Consider the following 26527-nt stretch of genomic DNA (forward strand, 5'->3'; position numbering starts at 1 on the left):
AAGATTAACACTGTCTACATAAAAGGCAAAGTTTTACCTGCAGCACCAGGGATAATTCTCTCAGGATAGAGATCTGTCAAAAAGAGGCTGTTTATCAGTGTTGATTTTCCCAGTCCAGACTCACCTACAAACACAGGAACCAGAGAATTTAATTAAATCAGTAAAATACAATTACACACAGGAACTACAACTGAATTTCAAGGGACCTTCAGGAAAGATAGATAGGATGGTCATGGTCATGTCTATGCTTTGTTTAATGACTGACATAATGCAGTAGCTGACATATTAGCTGGTAAGATTTCCACAGGCACCTCGATGTTCAAAAATGACTGCGGAGCAGCGCAAAAGTCAGATGTACTCGGGGAACTTAGTGAATTTTTTGAAAGAGATCATTTTTAAATTTTATTCATATTCATCAAATACAGAGATATCACATTTTACTTTATTAAATATTTTTGAAACAATGAGTTATACACAAAAATAACAGGAATAACAGCATGCAATTACATAAATTAGTAGAGTACATAAAATGTGCTTTTGATATATATTTTCTTTTTTTACAGTTTCATGTGTTAAAAACCAAGTCTGAAACTTGTAGTGGAGGATACAGCATTCATTGACACCAAATTATAAGTCTTTTTGCTGTATTAATACTAGTGCTTTGGCACAAGTAATTAAATTACATTAGAAATATGGAGAGTGTATCGGTAATTGCCTTTCATATTTCATAGTCTATCTGTGTGCAACTCTGCTGGCAATTCAATAACTTGTACTGGCAACCTGTTTTACCATGAAAAGCAGCTATCAGACATGTAAAAGAGAAAAATACAAGATGAAAGAGCCTCTGTTAATGTAAATTTAGAAGGGTGTGCTAATCGGTATTTGCAGTCGTATAGAATGTTGCTCTGTTTATAGATAGACAATTTTGAAAATTTTCTAGCGCTTTTGACATAGAAGTCTTTGAAATAATCTCAATGAGAACAGAATTTTTTATATTAAAGGCATTTTAGTGAAAGACTGAACAATATGTTGAAAATTACATTCATTATTCATGTGGTAAAAGGTAACCAAAAACATCATCACAATTTTGATTAGCACAGTTTAGGTTAGTTTAACATCCCAGACAAATATAGAAAATACCTCATTTGAATGAAAGGGAAAAAAACTGCTAATTTTGCAACATGGAAAACTTTTACCAACAAAGAGACTAAAGAAAATAATATAGCCAGACTGCAATGGCTGTGTAGTGACCTATAAGACTGCTCACTGGAGCATCAGTGATCAGATAGGACAGTGCTTACCAACAACCATGAGAGTAAATTCAAAGCCTTTTTTGACAGATTTGCGGTGCACTTGATTAGGCAAATTGGCAAAGCCAACATAACCAGGCATCTCCGGATTTGAAAACTGGGCCTGCAAACGAGAAAAGCACAAGAAGTAAAAATCTACCTCTCATTTCCTGGAAAGTTCCCAAGTAATAGCTCCTCACTAATATGCAACTCTGGGTAATTTGTTTACATCCATAACAGTTTAATTGAATCTGTGGATTAAAATTATCTAATGAAAGAAACACATTAAAAATACACATTTATATTTCATACACCTGGTTTAATTGAGCATGTGTGCAACAGAAACCATTAGTGCCTTTTTTGACAGAAAAATTCTGGTGGAGTCACATGGATATGGAAGGGAGATGTTACCAGATGAGGCTGAGCTACCCTGAGTAACCTTTGCAGAGGTGTATGTGTAGTATAGGGGGGCAGAGGGCATGATCAAGCACTTAAAGAACAGAGCTTATGAGACCCACTACTTCTACTTTTATTTTTCTATCAGTATGCTGCTGCTGAAGAATGTGAATTTCCCATTGGGATTAATAAAGTATCTATCTATCTATCTATCTATCTATCTATCCTGCTTAAATCCATTGGCCTTGGTATGTCATCACCAGCAATCTTGTAAAAGATCCAGGGCTTGAAGCAGCTTACAGTATTGGGGAAACGGAATCAGATCATGTTGGCTCACACCACAACTGAGTGGTGTAAGGCAAAACCAGCTATATAAATGTGCAGGCAGAAAAAAAAGATCATTGGAGCCTCATGAAAGGAACCATGGTAGACCAGAGCAGCAGCTCAGGAAGTGGAATAAGAATACATTGTGTTTCACAGAGGATTAGAATATCAGAACCAGTGATGATAAAATATCAGCCAACTAACACCATAACAAAAATCACATACAATGAATATCTATCAACATCCTGTCATGTAGTACAATGACTAAAGGACAGTAGTAAAAAAAAATATTTCAAAATCAATGCAAATACTTAACCTCAAAACCAGAGAGAAATTATGGGCAAAGTGGTAAATTATATTGTACATAAGTAATCAATATGTTTCAAAATAGAGAAATGTACAACTTCATGCACATTTTAAATTGTGTCACCAAAAAAAGAAAATTTAAAGAAAAATCAGTTCATTGGTCTAGATTTCCACTTCCAGTCCCATGGCAGAAATAAACAGTTCAGGCAACAAATGCGCATTAATGAGCAAAGGTATGCCAAGAACAGTACAGGTTTCTTGAACATGTACAAGAAATCTGGAACAAGGCCAAAAATTCAACATACCTCAAAAATAAATATTTTTCTAAATAAGAAATTGCAATGATCACTGTACAGAAAACATTATAATTATTTTAACAATAATTTAAACATTTTTGAAGTTTAACTGTATATTTAATTTTTGCACAATACTGCCATATCCTGGGAGACAGGGGGCAATGTTGCACTTGTCTTGGATGTAGATGTCACTACCGAGGACAAACTGCACCATCTTGAAAAATTCTCTACCTTGTACTCTGTCCTGCCAGAATTTATTACAAAGAGTTGTACAGTCATCTCTCGTGGGGGTTATGTTCCAGAGCCCACCCCCCTCGCGATAGGTGAAAATCCGCGAAGTAGCGACCTATATTTATTTTATTATTTATATACTGTATATTTTAAGGCTTTATAAACCCTTCCCACACTCTTATAAACCTTTCTCACTCTCTTATTAACCTTTCCCACACTCTTATAAACACTTCGCAGCTGAACGCAGACTAAGCAGAAGTGGACTTTGTGCTGCTTCTGCCAAATTGCCTGCTTGTCGCTCTGCGCTTTCTGAAGGAGGAGGAGTTGGGGGGGGGGGGTTTGTGAGGGCTGAATGCACGCTAAGGAGAAGTGGACTTTGTGCTGCTTGTCGTTCGGTGTGTCAATAATTTAAAAGCCTGTACAGCAGCTATTTTCCTGTCTCACTGCCTTGTCTTGCATGAAGTGAAAATGTTTTATAATAGAGAGATGTTACTCATATCCTTAGTCCTACATCCACATATCATATGTGTTAAAGTGTGTTTTATAAATTTACATATGTTTAAAGCGTGTGGGATGGGTATTTTAAGGCTTAAACTATAAAACTATTTATATGGTCTTTCTATATATTCTAGATGGGTCTGGAACTAACTTCCGCGATAGGCGGGCGATCACTTGTATTTAAAAAACCCGCGATACTGTGAAGCCGCAACAGGTGAACCGCGAAATGGCAAGGGACGACTGTATACAAAATTAGCATAATCACAAAGTGTTTCTGGTGGGACCATGGGCTGAGCCACTTAGAGGCTGGTTCTAGGCCGCATGCAGCCCGCAGGCTTCCATTTGAACAGGCTAGCTTTTAATGTGGGCAAGGTGAGTAAGAATTCTATCAACAAAAGTAACCAGAAGTCCTTATCAAGCATCTTCTTAAATCTCTTTACATTCTGTGAATTCATTCCCTGTGGCGCACAGAAGAGCACTCTGGCACACCACATTACACAACTATTATACAACCTATGACATTTTTCACATGCACCCACAGCTCAAAGTCTTTTATCTGTAAGTCATTAATCTTCAGGAAGAGCCAAAACACTGGCTGTAGATTTCTCTAGCAATGTGACATGCCACAGACACTCCCACACACACTTCCTGATGCTTCAGGGAACCAAAAAAAAAAGTGCTAAAAGCACAGGGAGCAACATTTGATTTCCATCTGGCTCTAACACATAGCAGGAAGCAGAGCTCCATGGCTCCTTAAAACATACATGCTCCTCCTCCCCACAAGGTCACCAGCTGGTTATCCTAAAAAGTACAAATTAAACAAACACCATCATACATTAACTTATACACACACCACAGAGCAACAATAATTATGTGCAATATTATGCAAGTGAATGAAATAGCATCTGAACAACAATCCTTGAGTAAAAAAAGAATTGCACGTAGTTCGAAATATCATACTCAACATAACCCAACAATGGGATTTAAGTTTAAGACGAGCGAAGTGGCCATCATTTGCAGTTTTTCTCAAATAAAGGCAAGAAGACTGAATTTGTATAAAAAAAAAAATAATCTTACCTTTTGCTTCTCAGCTTGCGACATAATGATGAGGCAGATTAACCTATGGGGAAAAAATACCAATCAGCTCTTAAACAATAAGGTATCCTGCTCCAAAAAGAGTGAAAAATGCAGTCGCAGGCTCTGTCCAGGAAGTTCACTGTATTTTGTAAATGTCCTTTACGGCTTTACTTTGGTACATCATGTGAAAAAGCAAGTACACCACATGTTTTCATTTTTAATATATGTGGACATATCAAAGTATGATATTCATTTAAATAGTATCTATACATAAAGGTGACATAACAGAAGAAGAAGAAAAAAAAAAGGAAAATCTGACTTTGCAATAATTTACTCAACAAAAACGAATAAAAATGCCATTACAGTCTGTGGAAAAAGGAAATACATCCTTGGATCTAATAGCTGGTATTGTTCACTCAAGTAGGTGTTTCCTATGACTACCAGTCTCTCATATGGACTGGGAGAAAGTTTTTCCCAATCCTAATGTGTGTGATATTTAAGGGATGTCTTATATGCACAGCCCATTTCAAATTTCCCCACAGCATCTTGATGGGATTCAGACACATGGCTTTGACTTGGCTGTTTCAGAACCTGTGATTTCCTTCTTTCAGGAATCCCTTGGTACACTTACTGGTGCGTTTAGGTTTATTGTCATGTTGCAAGGTCCACTTTTAGTTAAGCTTCAAACTTCTGATGGATACTCTAACTTCATTATCCTCAAACATCCTCTTGCTCAATGAAGAATTCATAGTTCAATGTATGACCATGTGCGGCCCAGGCCCCGTTACTGCAAAGTAGCCCCAAACCATAACATTACCACCACATTGCTTCACACTTGGTACCAGGTGCTTTTGGTCAAAGCCGTATTTGATTTCAATAAACATATCTTTAGGTACTGTGACCAAATAACCCCTTGCCTCTTCCATATGTGCCATATCTCCTGGTCTTTGCTTAGGTGTTCATAGGCAATTTTAATTGTGCACTAATGTTCTTTCTGGACAGCAAAATGTTCTACCTTCCATGTAGATCAGACTTGTGAAGCCTTCTTCTTATAGCAGACCCATGCACTTTTACATCAGCAGTGGCAAGAGCTACCTGTAGGGCCTGTGATGTACAGTGATCCCCCGCCTATTGCGGAAGTTACGTTCCAGACCCATCAGCGTTAGGTGAAAATCCACGATATAGAAAGACCACTTTTTTTTTTTATAGTTTAAGCCGTAGAGCTCATTTATACTTCACGCTCGGAACACGTACGTGCTCGCATCATGGCCGCCACGCATTCTGAGCGTTCATTTGATGCGTCCTCTGAGCAGGTCCTCAGAAATTAATGTGACGTGTGCACGAGTTGCAGTACCAGCAAAAAGTCGGGGGGTGCTGTGTGCTAAAAGTTAGAATATGACGTCAGAGTCTCTGTTTACTATCTACATGTGACAGAGAGCCGCTTTGCGGATCCTACGAGATCTGTGTGCGCGCTTCGATATTTGATAAATGGTTTGATGTGGTGAAGCAAAATGCTAACATACAGATGTATTCATGGTGCTTTTATATTCAAGCGTCGCATATTTCGATCGTAATGACACGATACGTTTTAAAATTCTCACATACCGTCTTCTGTGCTATCTTTTTTTCTAGGGCTTCCTCTGCTCCTGAGAGCAGCGAATCGCCAGCAATAGATCACCACACTGCGCACATTAAATGTATGATATTCCAACTCTCTGCACATTTAGAATCCTTAGATTTATACTTGATATTACTTTCATGATGAAAAGCATTAAAGTATGTATATTACATTTTACAGATAATTCGGTAATTTTGTTTAAATAATGAATACTGTTAATAATTACACACATGGGGTGACACAGTGGCGGAGTGTTAGCGCTGCAGTTTTGCAGGGAGTCACGTCGCTGATATTCCCTGCCTGGAGTTTACACGTTTTCCTGCTGGGTTTCCACAGTGTGCTCCAGTTTCCTTCCAAAGATATGCAGATTTGGGGATTTGGTGCAGCTAAAATGAGGCTAGTGTATGAGTGTGCTTGTATTCACCTTGCGATGAGCCGAGGCATCGTCCAGGGATTGTTTCTCACTCGTGCCCAATGCTTGCTGGAATGGACACATTCCTGGATTTAATTAAAAAACATCCTTTTCAGAGATATTGTGGTAAGGTGTCATCGGAATTTAATGGGTGTTCTACGCAATTCACAACACAGAGAAGCCGAACATGTTCGCACCATGATAATATCTCGCACTGCCACCTGGCGGATTCCTCCAGATTTACGTAAAGTACGCGCGCAAGTATAAACACTTCAACGCTTGCGTAGCAGGAGCGTCTGCTGCAGCATGCATCGCGTGAAGTATAACTCCGGCCTTAAAATACCCCTCCCACACACTTTAAACACATGTAAACTTATTAAAATACACTTTGGATACACATATGATATGTGGATGTCGGGCTAAAGATATGAGTAACATAACAATCATTATCATCATAATAAAAATAATAATAATGTATATATACACACATCTCTATCTCTCTCACTCTTTGTATACGTAATGGAATATGTAAAAATAAAAACATTTTAAGCTCAGTATGGGTACTCACCAGTGAAGATACACTCCATAACTTGAATGATGATGATGAATTAGCTGCAGCAATTTACAGCTATTCTGAAGGCTCACCTTCAGGTGGTTTAGGAGGGGTATCTTTCTGCTGTTGGATGGCAACTTCCGCTGAAGGCGTGGGCATGTCTTCTTTGTTTCTTGGGGTAAGGAACATTGTTATAGGCAGTTGCTGGCGTTGCTTTGTCTTCTGGGCGAGGAGTTTTATAGACTTCAATGGCTGAATCAATTGCGTTGTGAAACTGCAATGCCCAAAGCATTTCGGGATCCCAATCGTCTATTATTGCCTGCAGTTGTTTGGCCGTTCTCACAACTACTGCCAGCCTTTCAAGTGATAGGCCTTAATCTTCTTCCTTCCCTGGACCCTCTTCTTCTTCCTCCTCCTCACTTGCAGATTTAGCAAGTTCAATCAAATCCTCGTCTGTTGGAGGATCTGAGTGTTTATCGATGAGGTCATTAACGTCATCGTGCATCATGTCATTGAAGCCTTCTCCTCTTAGCAACTTAGCCTGCTTGACTGCCTTGTCCACTGATGATTCATGAATTTCGTCAGGAAGAGAACCCTTTGCAGTCGTGGACACATTCTGGCCACAAATTTTTCCAACAGGCACTTAGTTTCCTTCTTAATCTCCCTCAGCACACTTTGCAAATTTTGGAGACAAGATGCCATCGTATACTGACGCCAGTACACCTTCAGTGTGAAGTTTTCGTAGGAATACATTGCCTCGACGAGGTGGCGTAGGGTGTTGCGCGTGTACAGAGCTTTGAATGCATGTATGATGCCTTGATCCATAGGCTGAATCAGTGATGTTGTGTTTGGCAGGAGGAATTCTACCTGCACACCTTCATAAAATAAATCCAGTGCGTGGCTTCCTGTGTTGTCCATCAGTGACAGCACCTTGAAGTTGAGGCCAAATTCAGCGAGGTACACTTTCACTGCTGGAATGAAGCATTGGTGGAACCAGTCAGCAGTGAGGGATTTTGCAATCCAAGCCTTCGAGTTATGCATCCAACAAACTGGCAGCAGGTGCTTGTTCTTGTTCTTCAGGGCCCTGGGGTTCTTAGATTTATAAATTACCCCTGGCTTTATCATGTGGCCAGCAGCATTGCCACACATTATCACAGTCAATCTTTCTTTGTGTGCTTTGAATCTAGGGGCTCGGACTTCGTCATGCATGATGAAGGTACAAGAAGGCATCCTCTTCCAAAACAAGCCAGTTTCATCTATGTTAAACACTTGTTCTGGCTTGTAACCTCCCTCCTCAATGATTGCCTTGAATGTCGCCATCGTGTACTCCTCGGCAGCTGCTTTATCCGCAGATGCTGCCTTGCCATACAGGGAAACGTTCTTCAGATTAAAGCTATTCAGGAATCTGTCGATCCACCCCTTGCTGGCATTAAATTCAGTACGTTTGGCTGCAGATTTCATTGTCAATGGTCCTTCTTGAGGATCTTCGGAAGCATCTGGGTCATCAGCATGGTCGTCGCCTCCTTCAGTAAATGTGGCATAGAGCTGTCTGGCCTCCTCTCTAATGATGTTTGTGTCCAAAGGAATTTTTTTCGTCTTTCCGCAGCTATTAATCCAAAGAGCCAACGAACATTCCATTTTACTGATGGCTTTATTCTGAGAGTTGCCACCATCTTTCCTGTTTGACTAAAGGAAAGTGATGTGGTGGCTCTTCTATTCTTTTCATCCTTCTTAATGTAGCGTACCATCGAGTCATTCAAGTCGTAATGGTGAATGACATCCGCATAGCGCTTTCCTTCCCGAAGCATATCCAGGAGTTTTACCTTCTCCTGGTCAAGGTCTTCCTCTGGCGCTTAGGCTCACTGCTACCAGAAGGCTTACAAGATGCAGGACGCTTGGGAGCCATCGTAGGGTTTAAAACAAACGAAAAGCTCACAAAAATCGGACCACAAGCAAGGTATAATATACGTGATCCGTTGGGTACCCACACTCGCTGTTCTTGCGAGATTACACCACGTTAAAAGCAGCCAATCAGAGCCCTAGAGAATGAAAATCCGCTCTGATTGCTTGAGTCTCCTCTTTCAGCCAATAACAGGCCTTGTAAGAAATCGTCTGGGTACTGTATCGCAAGACTCTTTGTCTACCGTAGTGACTGCTGAAAACCGTATGCTTTGTTATAAATTGGCTGCAAAGTACACTACAGGTAGGATGTACTTAATGAATTTTTCCGCGATATAGCAGGGGCACGACAGCTGAACAGCAATGGAGTGGGAGATTACTGTAATTCTGCTCTCAGTCTGCACACACTGGCAGTTTGAAACCACTTGACAATGACTTTCCAGACTGTGGAATGGGTAATTACCAATTGCTTTGAAACTAAATGTCAGAGGTTTAAATAAGATAGGATCCTCTCTAATGATTTGCACCTGATCTGATACACCCAATTCTAATTTTAGGTAATTGAGGTAGTGATAAATGTAAGGGTATAATTGCTTTTTCCACATGGGAAATCTGCATTTATGTTTATTTTATTTAAATTATACAATTGACAACAAAAATGTAAATATGGCAACTTGTTTGTTATATATAACATTTATGTACTTTTATAGAAATTATTTAAACATCAAAGTTTGATAGGCCCAAATATTTAAAAAAAAGAAAAAAAATTCCTACTTTGTACTTTTTCACATGATTGTAAATTTAGATATATAACAATTCTAGTTGAAGCACACTTCACTCCAGTACTACATTCAATTTCTGCAGGGCTAGACTAAATGGACGTTTCTCATAAGTAGAAGGCAACTCATGGTGTTAATGGAAGATCTTGTTGCATTTCCCCCTCGGAAATATGTATTTGTCTTTGGTACACCACAAACTGTTTATCATTCATTGTTTTTTCCACCGAAAGAAAATGTACTAAAACAGCTAATCTACCTTAATAAAAGAATAAGTGTGTGTCTGCATATCTGTGTGTCCATCCAGTTGCCATGTCTCTGTCATTTAAACAGATGGTGCACCACAAACATTTGTAGTATTAAAATACATTGCATTTGAAATTCCAACAGATGGTGTATTACAAACTAACACTGCTTTTACAAATCCAATACCAAATGGCATATTGCAGAGACACATGAATTGCATTTTATTATTACAAATGTCTGTAATGAGCCATCTGTTGGAATGACAAATGCCACATACTACTATATGCATTACAAAACATTGCAAATGTTAATATTGAGGTCTACATTGAATACTAGGGATGCTCCGATTGGTTGGCAGCTGATCTAAATCTGCCAAATTAATCTTAAAAAAAAAAAAAAAGACTCTATCTGTGATCAGTATATTGGCCAATAACAAAAACCGATCGTTTCAGCCCATGCCTTTCTAAGCTTTAAGGTAATTTAGGTGCAATGCTCCTTCATGCAATGTAGTTGAGCTAGTGCTGTCTTTTGTTTTTCAGCAAACTTTCTGCATAAGCAAAGAGCAGCAAGTCAAGGCTTGTTTCAGCAGTACGGACTCTTCCATATAGCAGAGAGCGAGAGGCAACTGGAATTTTAGCCTTTACATTGAAGCATGTGGAGTAATAAACTCAACTGAGAAAAAGGAATCTGAGGAGTTATCCTCCTGTGCAATTAGACAAACAGCAAGAAAAGCTACTTTCATGAATTCAGGCCTTTTTAGCTTCATTTTGGACTCTGTGCTTGTTAAGTGCATCAGCTTTATTTTTAATTGAAAAAACTAATTAGATAAAGAAGAATTTCAAATTGCTGATTAGCGGACAATTGGCTGGTTAGCTTAAAAACAAATGAATCTTTTACTTATAAACCTATTAAACACATTAGTTTTTGTGTCTTCTTGATAAACAACTTATAAACATTTGAGGCTTTTTTTAAAAGATTTGTACTGTTTTTATTATTTGTTGCTGTTTGTCATACAGCACAAGTTTTCATAAGAAACAAGTATTACATAATAAAAATGGTAATCCATATTTATAATAACACTTCAAGAATTAGGAATGTCTAGCTGATACATTGAAGGAAAATAAACACCTGTACAAATATAGTAAACATACTTTTAACAGCAAAAAAGCTGTGGTGCAATGATTTAAAATGAAAAAAACATGTTAAGTGCATATATATTTACATTTAAGCAGTATTTAGACAGACAGACAGACAGACAGACAGACAGATTTATTGTCATGGTCACTTTTACAAAGGATGTCAATTAACTGTGGAAAAAAATGACACAGAAATTGTGAAAACTACTTCTTTTAATTAAGCTTTACTTCAGAAAGGTACATTATAGAAAAAATAAAACTGACAGCTAATGAGAAGCGTTTTATTTTCTTTTATGGCATATGCATTGGATACATATTTTTGTAAAAAAAAAAAAAAAAAAAAACCTGATCGGAGCGTCTCTATTGAATACTTAGATTTCAAACCATCTTTGACAGGTAGTACAGCTACTTTATGATAAACAAAGTTGCAAAGGGTGCCAAGAAAGCCACTCCAGCTTTGTTCTCCTATTTATTTAAATTTCAATTTTATGTGAACTGTGGTGGATTGGTGTGCATTTCAGGGAAGATTCCTTGTACGAACTGTGACGATGCGGGTTCTGCTCCACGCTCCCTTCTTCCCTTTTTGGAAGCCTCTCAACCCAATACCGTCGGTAATGTAACCGGATGAGGTGGGCTGATGGGGACAAATTAAACTGAGTAACGGGATGGTGCAAAAGGTGCAAGTGCTTTTATTACAAAGATCAATGTCCATAAATAAATAAATAATCCATAAAAAGACAAAGATGCCAAACATTTAAAACAACGCTAAAAAGAGACTAAAATCCTGCAGCAGACATTGGGGTCACACCAGCCAAGCACAGCTCCTTCCCAGTCTCTCCAGTTCACCCAAGGCTTGCTCAGCTAGAGAGACTTCAGCTGCCACGGTCCTCACACAACTGACCCATGTTTTGGCTGCCTCCGCCGGCGTCTGCCAGATCGCTCGAGGTCAGTTGTCCTCCCGTCTTCCTTCTCGCACTTGTCCCTCAGATCCCTTGGGCAGACTCCTGCATGACCAAACCCACTCTTCTACATCATCAGTGGGCTCAATCCGTCACCTCGAGCGCCGATCCTTAGGCGCAAGATCGTGCCCTTGGAGACTGACACGTCAAATGCATTATTTAAAAACTGGCCTTTCATTTCAAGCTGCGGAACCCGCTATATCACACGAATGTAAATAAAAACTTTAAATGTTTAGCTCATTAAAAACCTTTTAGGAAATTTAAAAGCAGTTAGTACCAAACACCATTTCCTGCTCCCCTCGACTTCCAATCACAATGTGCTTTACAAAGAAAACAAGATTTCAGAATGGCCTCCTTGACAAACTGCAGACAGATTCTATAAATCAGCTTTGCACAAATGAATTAATTCAAAGTGACTCCTTGCAAAACATTTAAATATAAAATGAGTAATTTATCTTTATAAGATTGCTGAGATTCATAAATGTGTCCCCTGTGAAGCTTAGACACTACACTGACAGGAATTCAGGTATCACGAAGCACCACGAGGAAATGACACCTGACTAGCAATTAAGGGTTTTGAAGGACTGAAGAGCCCCATGAAGCAACAGGTGCCAGCACACCGCTAAGCAATGAAACATAGTAAAAAAAGCTTTGCTAAGCAATCAAACACAGTAAAAAAAGCTTTGTCCCCCGATAACACTAGTGCCAGAGTTAAAAAAAAAAAAAAAAAAGGCACTGCACAGTTAAAATTGCTGCGCTACTCCCAGGAACGCCAGTAGGAGAGATGAGTGAAGTGTAAGCAGAAGGTACTGCATCCAGTTCAGTCCCCCTTGTTCTCCCAGGCAAAAATGTCAATCAAACCACAAAATCAATACTAGACCCCACCCTTCTCTCGGAATCATTGCAAGGTCCAAATTCCATTCTCTTAAAAGTTATTTGCGTTTACAAGCGCTCTGTTGGCAGCAGGAAACCACGAGAACGTGGATTTCTGCAGCTCATTCACAGGTGACAACTGCACATACAAAGCTTGATCCTGTGAATTTCCCCTTGGGATTAATAAAGTATCTATCTATCTACCTATCTATCTTTTCATATCATAGAACAGGAGCACTAATAAATAATGGCACACTACAAGACACTGACTGCACCACAATATAATCGAACAACGCACCAATTTTGTTGAATCATGATGTAGCCTTCCTCTTTGTTGTAGCCCTTAAAATGCCATCTCGCACCCCCTTGAGAACCTTAGCTGTAAACCCTTTGCATGGTCGCCGGCTCCATCAGGCAGCATTCTATTAGCTTTCAGTAAAAAAAGCATGCTTGGAATGCTTAAGAAATGTGAAAATGTGCTGGAAAGTCATCACACAATCACATAAATTGACATCCTCAGAGATTTCTAGTCATGCTAATGGACCCTTACAGGCAACAAAATCAGCAACTGTACTCGTTAAGTCTGACATTCTCTCAGACAGAAGTTGTATAATGTGACATTGGCTTTGTCTATTTGACAAAAGTTCTTCCCATACATTACTGTACTCGCATTTCTTTTTTATTGTATTCCCTTTTTTACATGTTAAGTTGAAATGGCTAAAAATCAGTTAAACCGAAAGAGGCATAAACAGCTCCTTTATGATCCACTTTGCTTCTGCATGGAGTAAGCATGAGACTGTGAGCACAAAAGCGCTCAATGAGAGGGAAAGAATAGTGAAAAAGAGAAAGGCATCCCAGTAGGGAAGAGGGAAATACATGCTGCACATCTGAAAACTCACCTGCTAAAGTATAAGCAACAACCACCAACATAAACATAAAACACTAAATACCTATATAATCCTGAGCCTTTCTGTCATACTAGCAGAAGATCCAGAGACACATGTCAGTGCATGGAACCTTCCAGTGCTCAGTAGAGTATGTAAAAAATAGAATGAAAATGAAAATCTGCCAATCTTGAGTTGATGTAATTTTAGACACTGAATTCATATTTCCATGTACCCTAGGTTCTTGTCTATAAGCCGGACTCATGTATAAGCCGGAGAGCAAAAATCATACGAATTTTTAAAATAAAATCGTATCATAGATAAGCCGGACTCATGGATAAGCCGAACGTACTATAACCTATAACTAATAGAAGGGAGGGAGGTCAGTGGTCTCACTCGGTCCCATTTAATTTCTTTAAGGGGGAGAGAGTGTGAGATATTGGCGTCTCTCTCACTCCCCGCATGGCGCGGTTGGAGCGGCCGGAGCGCGTTCTTTCAGCTCTGGGCGTCGCCGAGTCAACACGCGCGCGTAGCGGTCATTTAAATTGTGATGTGTAAGCATATTTAAATATATATCGCGGATTTCTGCGGACAATGGGTCTTTTAATTTCTGGTACATGCTTCCTCAGTTGGTTTGCCCAGTTGATTTCATACAAGGGACGCTATTGGCAGATGGCTGAGAAGCTACCCAGCTTACTTTTCTCTGTCTCTCTTGCACTGACTTTCTCTGATCCTGACGTATGGGGATTGAGCAGGGGGGCTGTTTGCACACCTAGACGATACGAACGCTCGTCTAAAAATGCTGAAAGATTATCTTCACGTTGCTATCTTTTGTTAAGCTGATTCCTGAAAAGACATGCTGCACAGTGCTTCGCATACTTAAAAGCTCGAAGGGCACGTATTGATTTTTTTATGTCTCTGTCTCTTCCTGCTCCTGACGGAGGGGGTGTGAGCTGCCGCCTTCAACAGCTTTGTGCTGCGGTGCTTCGCATACTTAACAGCCAAACAGCACCACTGATTTATTTGCTAGAGATTGTTTTCTCTATCTATGTGACATTCTGTGCTCCTGACACACACACCTTTGAAGAGGAAGATATGTTTGCACTCTTTTAATTGAGACAGAACTGTCATCTCTGTCTTGTCATGGAGCACAGTTTAAACTTTTGAAAAAGAGACAAATGTTTGTTTGCAGTGTTTGAATAACGTTCCTGTCTCTCTACAACCTCCTGTGTTTCTGCGCAAATCTGTGACCCAAGCATGACAATATAAAAATAACGATATAAACATATGGTTTCTACTTCGCGGATTTTCTTATTTCGCGGGTGGCTCTGGAACGCAACCCCCGCGATGGAGGAGGGATTACTGTATAAGCCGGATTTATGTATAAGCCGATATTCTATTTTTTCATTTTCACAACTTTTTTCCTTAGATAAGCCGCGGCTTATAGACAAGAACTTAGGGTAAATGTTGATAAGTTGCGGACTGTTTATACAAAGTGCTTACTAAATTTCTTGGTTTTTTAACTTTCTAAACTCGTGGCATACAGATGATGCCGCCATGATAAGCTTTGACCTGGTAACCCTGAAGTGAATTTGAAAATGGATTGATAGATTTTATTTAACTGCTCTTTAAGAAAGAAAAGTCAACGTCTCAAGACTTTTTAAAAACGGAAGAAATAGCAAATAAAACTTGATACAGCTTTCCAGAACCTTGTATAAGAGAGTTTCAATTGCAGGATCTGAATAATATCTTGTACAGTAAAAAACTATGCCTATGATACATACACTTAAATGCATAATTAGTAGCAGCAAACTATGTTAAAAAAGTAACAGGAATAATCTATTTATATAAGGTCCTGTAATGCTAACCAATGAAAAGAAAACAGCCCTAAATAATAAAGGAAGACCGTCCAAGCTGCTTGGGATAGGACAGCAAGACAGGTGACTGCTTTAGATCATTTGTGGCAAATTTAGCCATAAGGCATGTTGGATGATAAGGGTTTATACAGAGAGGGGGTGCTTCATGACAAAATTAAAAACTGCAACGGAGACACTCACATTCATTATTAACACCTGCTGCCTTTTTTTCTTAACATGCTAATCAAATATAAAGTCGTTAAGGTTCATTTATATTCACTGCACTTGCTATAGAAACCAATATCGCAAGCGAATATAATAATATTAGGTTTCACTGGAAGCCTTAATTTTGGCATGGATCACTGCTTGCTTGTAAATACTGTATAGCCTAAAGATTTGGATTAATATCTCCTTTTAAAAGACCTACACATTTGGATTTGCTCAGAAAGAAGTAAGAAATAGCAAAATGCATATAAGGGTATTGTGGTCATGTGTTACTCAGATAAAGGTGTAGGTAGGTAGGTAGGTAGATAGACAGATACTTTATTAATCCCAATGGGAAATTCACATTCTCCAGCAGTAGCATACTGATACAATAAATAATATTAAAGATTGATAATAATGCAGGCGGAAAACAGACAATAACTTTGTATAATGTTAAATGTTAATGTTTACCCCCCCCCCGGGTGGAATTGAAGAGTCGCATAGTTTGGGGGAGGAATGATCTCCTCAATCAGTCATTCCTTTTGTGTTTTCTTTTCTCCTTTGCATTTTCTCCCCTTTTCAAAATTTTGGGGGTGGGGGGCCAGGGTATTTTAGGTTCAACTACATAATGATCACACCCATTTTCATCTAACTTTACAGTAAACCAAATGGTACAAAGTGAAATCCCTATTCATTCAATGGCTGAATCCATTATGTCTTGTTGAATCATCGTGATGAAACTGTTGGTAATTTTATTGCTCATATATCAGTTACACACCACAAATTCTACGTTTTTTTTTAAATCTTTTTTAATAGTATATCATATTTATAAATGAACACCTAGGTAACCGTGGCAGGATGAAAGTTACTTGATCCCTAATTTGTCAGTCCATATCCCCACAGGCCATCCTCTATGCTTAACAGCTTAGAAATTTACTATTCAACCAAATGCACAAAACAAAGCCTGCAGATACTTGGTAACACTGTCAAAGTTATACATTTTCTGTCTTCACTCAGTTATCTATCTTTTAGTTCACTTCATTAACAATCTTATGAAGAGCTGCCCATCACAGGTTAAACACATACACCCTGCATGCATACAATAAGGGCAATTTAGCAATGCAAATTCTCCTAACCTGTATTTCTTTGAACTGTGGAAGACAAACACGGGGACACCCAGAATGCAAATCTCACTCTTAGGTTAAGAAATTTGTAATTTGTTATCTCAGACATAGTCTATCTGCATTCCAGCTGATCTGCAAGCACACTCATGTGCAAGGAAGAAAGACTGATTTCAAAGGGAAGCACAAGAACAAATGCAATGTTTAAGGCTGTACACAGTGGCATAGTCCTGCCAGGAAATTGTTAGTACATAGTGCAATGTCAACACATCTATCTCTCTATTATAAAAAAAAAAATCCTGGGAGGGAGACGAGACGTGATCTTCTCGGAAGACAATCTGACGTCCCACGAGAGACGCTTTAACGTCATGTGAAGATAATTTGACATCCCACGAGAGACACTTTAATGACACGCAAGAGAAGGCAGAGAGAAGGCATTTAAAACAAGTTCACATCTAACCAAGCAGTTGTTGGAATGCTTCTGGCACACAGACATCATGTGCTCCCAGCTCTTAAAACAATGACAAGCAGAACACGAAACTTGCCAGCAGCAGCAGTATGAAGCTAGCAGATGATCCGACCGCTTCTCCTTAGTGTGCATTCAGCCCCCCCATCCCAACCTCCCCCCTCCTTCACATCTCTGCCGTTCGCTCTGTGAAGTGGCAAAAGGACAGCTGCAGTACAGGCTTTGAAATGATCGACGCAAAACGTGACAAGCAGAAAACGCAGCTCGCCAGCAGATGATCCGACTGAAACTCCTTAGCATGCGTTCAGCCCCCCCTTCACAACGCAAGCAGCAGAAACACGACATGGCAAGAGGACAGCTGCTGTATAGGTTTTTAAATGATCGACGTGCAGCCCAACAAAAAGAACACACAGCTCGTTAGCAACAGCAGCAGAAAGACAGCAGATGATCCGATGCCATCTCCTTAGCATGCGTTCAGCTGCCCCCCCCCTTCACAACACGAGCAGCGTTATACATCCTGCGAGAAAGATTTAACCACGCCCGGGGCCGGAAATAAAGGACAAGTATTGTTTTTACAAAAGTTTTAAAGTAAAAGTGAAAATAATGCATATGTAACAATTCCCATGAAAATAAAAATTTCTTTAAATTCTATATCCAGTAAACCAAACCCGGGGGTGGGCGAGCGAACCCCCCTAGTTATCTACATGTACAGACAAAGTGTGTCTGTGTGTTGTGCATATTATATATATATCCTTTTTCTAATGCAAAATATTTATGATATGGGATGGCCTGCCAAGCTTGTACACAACTTATACATAATCACTAAGCAAATAATAAGTAATATTACACTAATGCTAGGTAAAGCCTCCGTTTGCCTCAGAACAGCCTCAATTTTTTTAGCATGGATTCCACAAGATGAATCTTATCAGATTCTAGTCTGTTTTCACATGATTACATCACAGTTTTTGCGGATCTGTTAGCTGAACAGTGATTCTGCAAATCTCCCACACAAGGTGGGATTGGCATAAAAAGAAAGACAACTATACCGAAAATAACCCAGTCCCTACTGTCATGTATGGTGGGCAATATGTGATGCTGTGGGGCTGTTTTTCCTTCAAAGAACTTAGGAACTTTGTTAGGGTGCATGGCATCATGGACTTCCTGAATACTGTGAGATTCTAAATTTAAATCTGGCTGCCTTTGCTAAGAAAATAAACCTGGGTCATGTTGGATCTTCCAGCAAGACAATGATCCAAAACCTATGTTCAAATCAACACAAGAATGGCTAAAGGGACACAAAATTGAGCTCCTGCCATGGCAGTTTCTGGACCTTAACCAATTAAAAACCTATGGGGTGTCTGACGAAAAGAGTACACAATCAAGGACCTAGGACCTTGGATGACTTGAAGAGATTCTGTAAAGAGGAGTTGTCTCCGATATCCTGATCTGTATTCTCCATCCTTATAAAATGTTATAGAAGAATACTCAGTGATGTTTTATTGGCAAAGGGAGGCTTTTCAAGGTATCATATGCAGGGCTGCCCATAATCATGGCATGTGTGGTTTTGTTAAAAAATAATTATTTCTTCATGAAGAATTAGTTTGTCAGAATAAATTTATATCAGTTAAATGTAGGATTTTGCTCAATTTTGTCAGTGAGAAAGGTAACTCACCAACAGATTTTTTTTTTTTTTTTTTTTTTATAACCCTTTTTACTCATTTCTTACCAGGGACACCAGTAATTGCAGTGAATATGAGAGGATAAACCATCCACGATTTTGGATTTTTTTGTATAACTTTAGATTTTTTTTCCCAACCATCCATTATCCAACCCGCTATATCCTAACTACAGGGTCACAGGGGTCCAGCCAACACAGGGCGCAAGGTAGGAAACAAACCCCAGGCAGGGCACCAGCCCACCACAGGCACACACACACACACCCACTCGGGAAAATTTAGGATCGCCAATGCACCTAACCTGCATGTCTTTGAACTGTGGGAGGAAACCCACTCAGACACAGGGAGAACATGCACACAGGGAGGACCTGGGAGCCTCAGACACAGGGAGAACATGCAAACTCCTCACAGGGAGGACCTGGGAGCGAACCTAGGTCTCCTAACTGCGAGGCAGCAGCGCTACCACTGCACCACCGTGCCAACCTAGTTTTTTTTTTTTTTTTACCCAAAAAGAACATATTTAATTAGAATATATCTGTTCCTCACTTAAATAAGGTATACTTTCACTAGTTTAAAGTGTTTTGCAAGAAAATGTGTTAACCAATAAACTGAGATAGCCAAGATAATTGAAATGTGTTAAATGGAGGAAACAAATAATTCCATGAAACATGGTCACAGCCTAAAGAAACAACAATAGAACTGAGGAAACAGGAAATGGATGCTCAGTCTGGACAAGGTTATAAGCTATTTTCAAAAAAAAAAAAACCCTCCATAAATTCTCTGCTAAGCAAACAGTACTTAAGAGGAAAGAATATAAAACAACGGCATCCCTGCCAAGATGTGCATGCTCTCCTAGAATTTTTCCCAGGGTCAGAAGAAGAAGAATAAGAGGTAAAAGGTAGTCTAAAAATAAAACTGAAAGATCTGCATGCCTTGAAAGCTGCCCTGGAGTAGAATGGGATGATTAGTTTCTGTGGTAATTTATTTAGATACACATTGGGCACACAAGAAGGTGTACACAAGCATGTACATGCTTGCACACATTTAAAGAAATGTATACGTTGAAGATAGTCGACATCTTGTTTGCCCTAACACAACATATGTTTGATGATGAAGAGAAGGAATGAACAACAAAAAAAAAATCTGTAAAGGTCAAAATGGACAGAGGCATTAAGCCACCCCTGATCATAGGCCAATTCCAATCTATGACCAATAATAATATTATAATTATTATAAAAATAATGAACAATCTATGCAGCACGTTCATTTGACCCAATGTGTTTAGTTTCAAATTAAATTTAAGTTGTTCACTTGATCGTCCATTTTACTTAATATTTATTTGTGCACATATTGATTATAAAAGTTAATATACTTGATTCTATATTAGTGTATTGTGCATTTTGTGGTTATATCGTACTGTAAAATCCTCTGTTGAATGATTTTATTTGGCATGCATGACAAAAGTGTAATGTACATGGGAATACTGGTGCTCCGTCATCCGTTGTACGGCCGTGCTTGGGTGATAATTTTAGATCCTGAGGTGGTTCGTCGTGTTGTGGGTGCGGCAACGCACTTTATCAGTACCTGCTCCCAACCTTAAATTACATTAAATACATTTATATATTTAAATGAATGGATAGCTTTATTTAGCGTATTAACTTCAAATATTCATTAATACGGCAGGTCAGCTGCATATAATACAGTGTCTATAATATCAAAGTCAGGGACAATCTTAAACGGTTTACAAACTTTCATGCATTAAAATGACTTCTTCATTAACAATCTTTATCTCGGCACTTGGATTTGACAGATGAACCCAACAAAAGCTAATCATTCGGGTAAAATAAGAGTTAAAGACAAAAAATAACTGTCTACGTGGGACTCGTGGAGTCAGAATCCCCTGCAGATACAATGCCCCGACTGAGAAAACTAAGAGTTAAATATAGAGTCGAACAAGACGAGTCCGTCGGTTACTTCTCTTGTGCATGAGACTTCCTGTGAGCGCCTGTGTGTGAAAAAAGAGCAGATCTTACCAATACAAAAAAAAATATCACACGCTGGACTGAGATAAACAGCATCAAACTGAATACAATCCTGAATTGAGTACCATCAGAAGGTTCAAAGCGATGAAAATCCTCGTGAAACAAGCAAGAAAGAAAATCAAATCAAAACTAAATCAAAATTCACTTTTCAGTTTCCCCCAATAAGGTGGAAGTTCCACACGACCATGTCGCTTAATCATGAACACTGCCCCCCGTCCATGTTGGTGGATCACCTACAAAGTTCTACACTAAACCAAGAAGACACACACGGGTCCTCTCTGTTGCCACACCCACATATGCCAAACCGTTGATGAGTCCCACGCCCGGAATATTTAACGTCCATTTCACATACTTGAACAGCCCGCTTTGCTACTACAGAACGAACTGTAAAAAGATGAGTTACCTTAAACTGGAATGCATGCACTTCCGCTACCTGAAGTTCAAAGCCACTGCTCCACGACAAACACAAGTGACTCCACGGGACATTCAACATACATGTTCCATCTCGCCGTCAGTTCGCTCTACATGGTGCGGAACTCATGGTGGGCCGGCGACCCCCAAACTGACAGGCCACCGCAGAACGAGCTCAGCGCAACATAGTTGAACCACGGCATTCCTACGTAGATATGCGTGATACAAGAGGAACAACAGCTTTAAATCACATACGCCGGCTCCGACGGCTTTCATTTTCTTACCTCCTGCTATATCAACAGCTCGTGGTGTGTATAAAACGCGAAAACTCTAGAAATATAAAGTGCAAATCACAGACCCTCGGCTGAAACACGAAGCAGAAACCGCTAGACAGCTAGAAAAACCCACAATGCACCATCCTCAGAAACACACCCACAATGCACCCGTCCGAGTTTGTGGGCGGAGCTTTACCTTTTTTGGTCTGAAGACCTTCCGGGCACATTTTCTGAGCACTACGACTTCACAAGCAAAATCGTTAAGAATGTGTCTGGTGTAACGAGATCCTGCCCAGTTTCAGCTATGTTAGTAGAAATGGAACAGTTATCATTGTAATGACTTTCATAAAATAAGTCAATCTGCAGCTTTAGCTACAACTCCTCCTTGGTTATTTCCAGTTGATCTTACTTTGCATGATTTAAAAGAAAGAAAATCAATCTGTTATACTTGAATGGAAGATGGCTAATCAACATACAGTATTAAGGAAAACATTTATGGAATGATATCAATGCTTACAGATGGTTTTAAAGATATTACAAATGGAAAGGCTGGGGTAACTGATTATGTGTCTGAATTTCAGGTGAAACCACATAAAAGAATTTCAAATAATATACTGTATCAGTATATACTGTATAACTGAATAGGTTGCAGACATTTTAGGTTTACATTTGGTGGAAGAAATTATGACATCTAGAGATGTTATGTGTTCATATTATTCTTCCTGATTTATGAATATTAATTATGCACAGTCTAATTGCTGATTGGATTTGTTATTGTAAGTCAAAAAAAAGTATTTTGCTTGCTAAAGATAGGTTTGTATTTGTGTGTTTAATGTGGGTTCCTGCAAACTAGGGCATTGTAACAGGAGGGTTAGGATGATTCCAAAGGCTTTTTGGCTTGTTTTCCGGGTGTAAACGTAATGCTAAGAAGGCTACTATTGGTCAGCCAGACGTCAGTTCTAGACTGAAGACAAGACTTTTATAGAGTGCACCTATGCAGGATTTTGCTTACATTTTATTTTTGAGGTTACTGTTGTTATCATGGGCGGCACCACGGGTAGCGCTGCTGCCTCACAGGAGACCTGAGTTTGCTTCCCAAGTCCTCCCTGCATGGAGTTTGCATGTTCTCCCCGTGGGTTTCCTCTGGGTACTCCGGTTTTCTCCCACAGTCCAAAGACATGCAGGTTAGGTGCATTGGCGATTCTAAATTGTCCCTAGTCTGTACTTGGTGTTTGTGTGTGTGCGTGCCCTGTGGTGGGCTGGCGCCCTGCCCAGGGTTTATTTCCTGCCTTGCACCCTGTGTTGGATGGCATTGGCTCCAGAAGATCCCCGTGACCCTGTAGTTAGGATATAGCGGGTTGGATAATGGATGAATATTCAAACCATTTTTTTCATCTAATTTGGCATTATTGCATAAGTACAACCATCAAAAACTTCAGCTGTTTTTTTTTTTGGTTGTTGTGTTGACACAGCCATTGTACCAATTGGACAGGGTGGGTTTGGTCTGTTTGGGTGGCCCAATATGATATCCTTCACTGGGGCCCAAAATCTTTAGCGGCACCCTTCCCTGCACATAAAGGTGTTGAACAGAATGAGTGGGTAGATCGTATGGTTAAAAGATCTTTTAAACATCAATTGAGGATATAGATATTCCACTTAGTGAAACTGATCTTAAAGGACAGAAAAAATGTAAAAAATATTACTGGATTATGGCATAACTTGTTCAATAATGGGAGTAAGGAAGGAAGGGAATAATTCTGACAAGATTAAGATTTGGATACACAATGCCTAATTATTTGAAAGAAGAAGAAGAAGAAAGCATCAATCAGACACATTTGTACAGACACTGTGATCAACATAAAACTGTTGAACATGTAATATTTCAATGTGAGACATACAAAGAGGGGTAGGAATCAATTATCTTACTTGGCTCAATCATTGGGAGTTAATAGTTTTACAAATTTAATTGGTTATGGAAATGCCTTTAGTTCTATAGGGCTTTTGGGGGTAATTTAATTCAAGTCTAAAAATGAAGAGGTAATACTTATTTTCCCCTTTGTACTCTGCACCACACTCCAGGCCAGTTAGTGGCAGTAAGGCACCATAAGTGGATTTTTAACTGCAATTAAAAAGCAAAAGAAGAAGAATGAACATGCCTTTACCATTATGAGGTCAAGGGCACCCACAATTTTTACTGGAACCACTGACTCTCTTAATCTGTCACCGGTTAACATTATGTACAGATTTACCAACAGCAAAATTCTGCAGACTTCCTTTAGGTTCAATGAATAACTTATGATAACAGCCAATCATGTACAGTTGACGTCAGCTATTGGTAGTTTCCTTCAGGAAGTGATTACAAATAACTTTTATGAAGGCTCACTGACCACTTAATATTCAGAATTTTGCGGTACTATTTAAAATATGCATGATTTCCTCTATAGAAATGTATTCATACCAAATGCAACCATGTGTAGTATTCCAAACCTATCAATTCTTTATACAGTGAGACCATTAAAAAGGTAATTGTAGCAGTCGGCAATCCTCCGAATACCAGTCCCAAATTATTTAACAACTGTTTTCCTATCGAGTGGACAATACTACACTGAAAGCCGCAAAAAAATATTTATTGCAAGACAATAAGATGTATTTCCAATATTTTGTATTAATTCCAGCACAACAGCTGCAACGTCTCTTAGTGGTAAAAGTAGTTATTATAATTCACTATGGTGTCCCAGCTGGTCAGACCCTCAAACAACATCACATGCTTCGACTTCACGTCATACAGCCAGAAGTACATCATCATTATTATCTTGTCAGATGTCATGATGCAATCGATATTTTTAAATAAGTAAGCTGGTTATAAATAACCTTATTGCTCCCGCTCCTAAATATTGTCCACTCGATAGGAAAACAGTTGTTAAATAATTTGGGACTGGTATTCGGAGGATTGCCTAGCAGTCTAATGGAGCAATTCTAAAAGTGCCATAAAGAACTTCACATGTCAGATCCACAGAGGCATTGTCAAATTTGAGCAAATTTTCCAAACTGATAAATAGAGCAATGAACTGCAGCAGAGATGTTGGGTAGATGTAGGGAACAAAGGTCATGCTGCTACCAAATATTGCTTCAAGACTGGCCAAAGAAGGCCATGGTGTAATTTTGCAAGGCGTGATAATGCACAAGAGCCCCTTGTGTTGACCAGGTTACCCCACAAGAAGTAATTTATGGTTTTTCTTTGTTGAGTTCAATGGTTTTTGCAGACATTCTGGCACTGCAGTTACCGAGGAAGACAATTGCCTTTTCTATGGTGTTAATACATCCTGAAGTGATTTTACACACACACAGGTGTCATCGGTGAAGGAGTGGAACATGAAAGACAACATAATGGATGAAGAGGCCTAGTGACAACATGTACATGTTAAAAAGTATTGGACTAGGGACAGAACCTCGAGTGACATAACAGAAAAGAATGGATGTAGGAAATTGAATTGACTACTAAAGACAAATAACTGCATACAGGGGCAAAATGCCATTCAGGAGTAGCAGTGTCCTGTTAGTTTAGTATCACTCATTAGGCATTTTAGGTAAATTTTGTGGTCAACAGTGTCACAAGGAACAATAATCTCAAGGAGTAGCAATACAGAAAGGAAACCATCATCAGTGTTCATAGAGAGTCATTGTCTGTGTTGTCTCATTATCTGCTGTTGGCATTATGTTACTATCATGAATCTGTAGAAGACATGACCAGAAGTACCTCAGTGTACTCTGTACACATGGCTATAAATTAGTACTTGAAGCCTTTCATAAGAAAGACAAGTTTAGTTTCAATATTGTAACTAGGTCAAAATCCAGACTGGAAATAGTCAAACCATTTACTACATTTATGTTAATGTGCTAGTAAGACATTTCTATGACATGAGTGATCAAACAGCTGAGAAGATGACCCAGTTAATATGCAAGACTGTCTTGGTGTCTTACATTTGAAAATGCTGTTCTTTTTTGGTTGTCAAATTTTTATTAAGTAAATATGCAAATACAAATTACAGTGAACCAAACATAACCATGAGAATATCAATAGAATATAAAAACACCCATTCTACTGTGCCCACACCCTGCCAACACAACCCAACTTAACCCACCCTGAGACCCCAAGCAGCAGTAGGTAATCATGGAGGAGAGATGGCACAGTTGTACATGGGAAAAACTATATGGACATTAAGTAAAGTTCCCAATGAAGTTAGTCCGAACTAGTTGTATTTACGAATATAACTTAGAAATATCAGAGTTTGCTCCAAAAGCAAATATTTCTAGAAAGAGGATCTCCAGAAGTAAAAAGATAGAGAGTCAGGAGATTCCCTAAGCATGGAAAGAGAAAGAGTAGAAAGATCCAAGAGAAGGAAAACTTGAGCTCTAAATGGGATGTTAAGACACAGCTCAGCACAAGACTGAAACTGAAAGTATACCAATACTTTTTTTTGGTATTTGAAGCCCTAAAAGCTTATTGGAGCTGTATTGTGTGAAGAAGACTGCTTTTGAGAATGTTCAAGTATTGTGGCTGTTTTTAAATTTGTAAATAGTCCCATTTTATGTTACATAGTAGTTAGGTTGGCGGGTCTCAGTCGAGTCAGTAAACATGCTAAGGGTTATGAAAGTCTTGATGAATGTACTGGGAGAACGTTGATACCAGGAGCAATTCATAC

At 39.1% G+C, this 26527-nt stretch overlaps 2 protein-coding genes across 3 annotated transcripts in view; one reads left to right on the forward strand and one right to left on the reverse strand.

Moving 5' to 3' along the window:
* septin2 (septin 2) overlaps positions 1–21971 on the reverse strand; it is a 66299-nt gene extending 44328 nt beyond the window's left edge. Inside the window, exons 1-4 of one of the 2 annotated variants that reach the window (XM_051923560.1) lie at positions 21834–21971; positions 4418–4460; positions 1302–1413; positions 38–124 (exon numbers count right to left, since the gene is read on the reverse strand). In XM_051923560.1, coding sequence (XP_051779520.1) covers positions 38–124; positions 1302–1413; positions 4418–4441 — 223 coding nt within the window. In that variant the 5' untranslated portion in view covers positions 4442–4460; positions 21834–21971. The remainder of the gene's footprint in view (positions 1–37; positions 125–1301; positions 1414–4417; positions 4461–21833) is intronic. The other variant, XM_028825741.2, reaches the window with a different exon arrangement.
* LOC114669500 (F-box only protein 44-like) overlaps positions 1–26527 on the forward strand; it is a 560525-nt gene that overhangs the window by 183460 nt on the left and 350538 nt on the right. The window lies entirely within an intron of this gene.

This window comes from Erpetoichthys calabaricus, chromosome 2, assembly GCF_900747795.2.
Source record: "Erpetoichthys calabaricus chromosome 2, fErpCal1.3, whole genome shotgun sequence".
Lineage (NCBI taxonomy): Eukaryota > Metazoa > Chordata > Cladistia > Polypteriformes > Polypteridae > Erpetoichthys > Erpetoichthys calabaricus.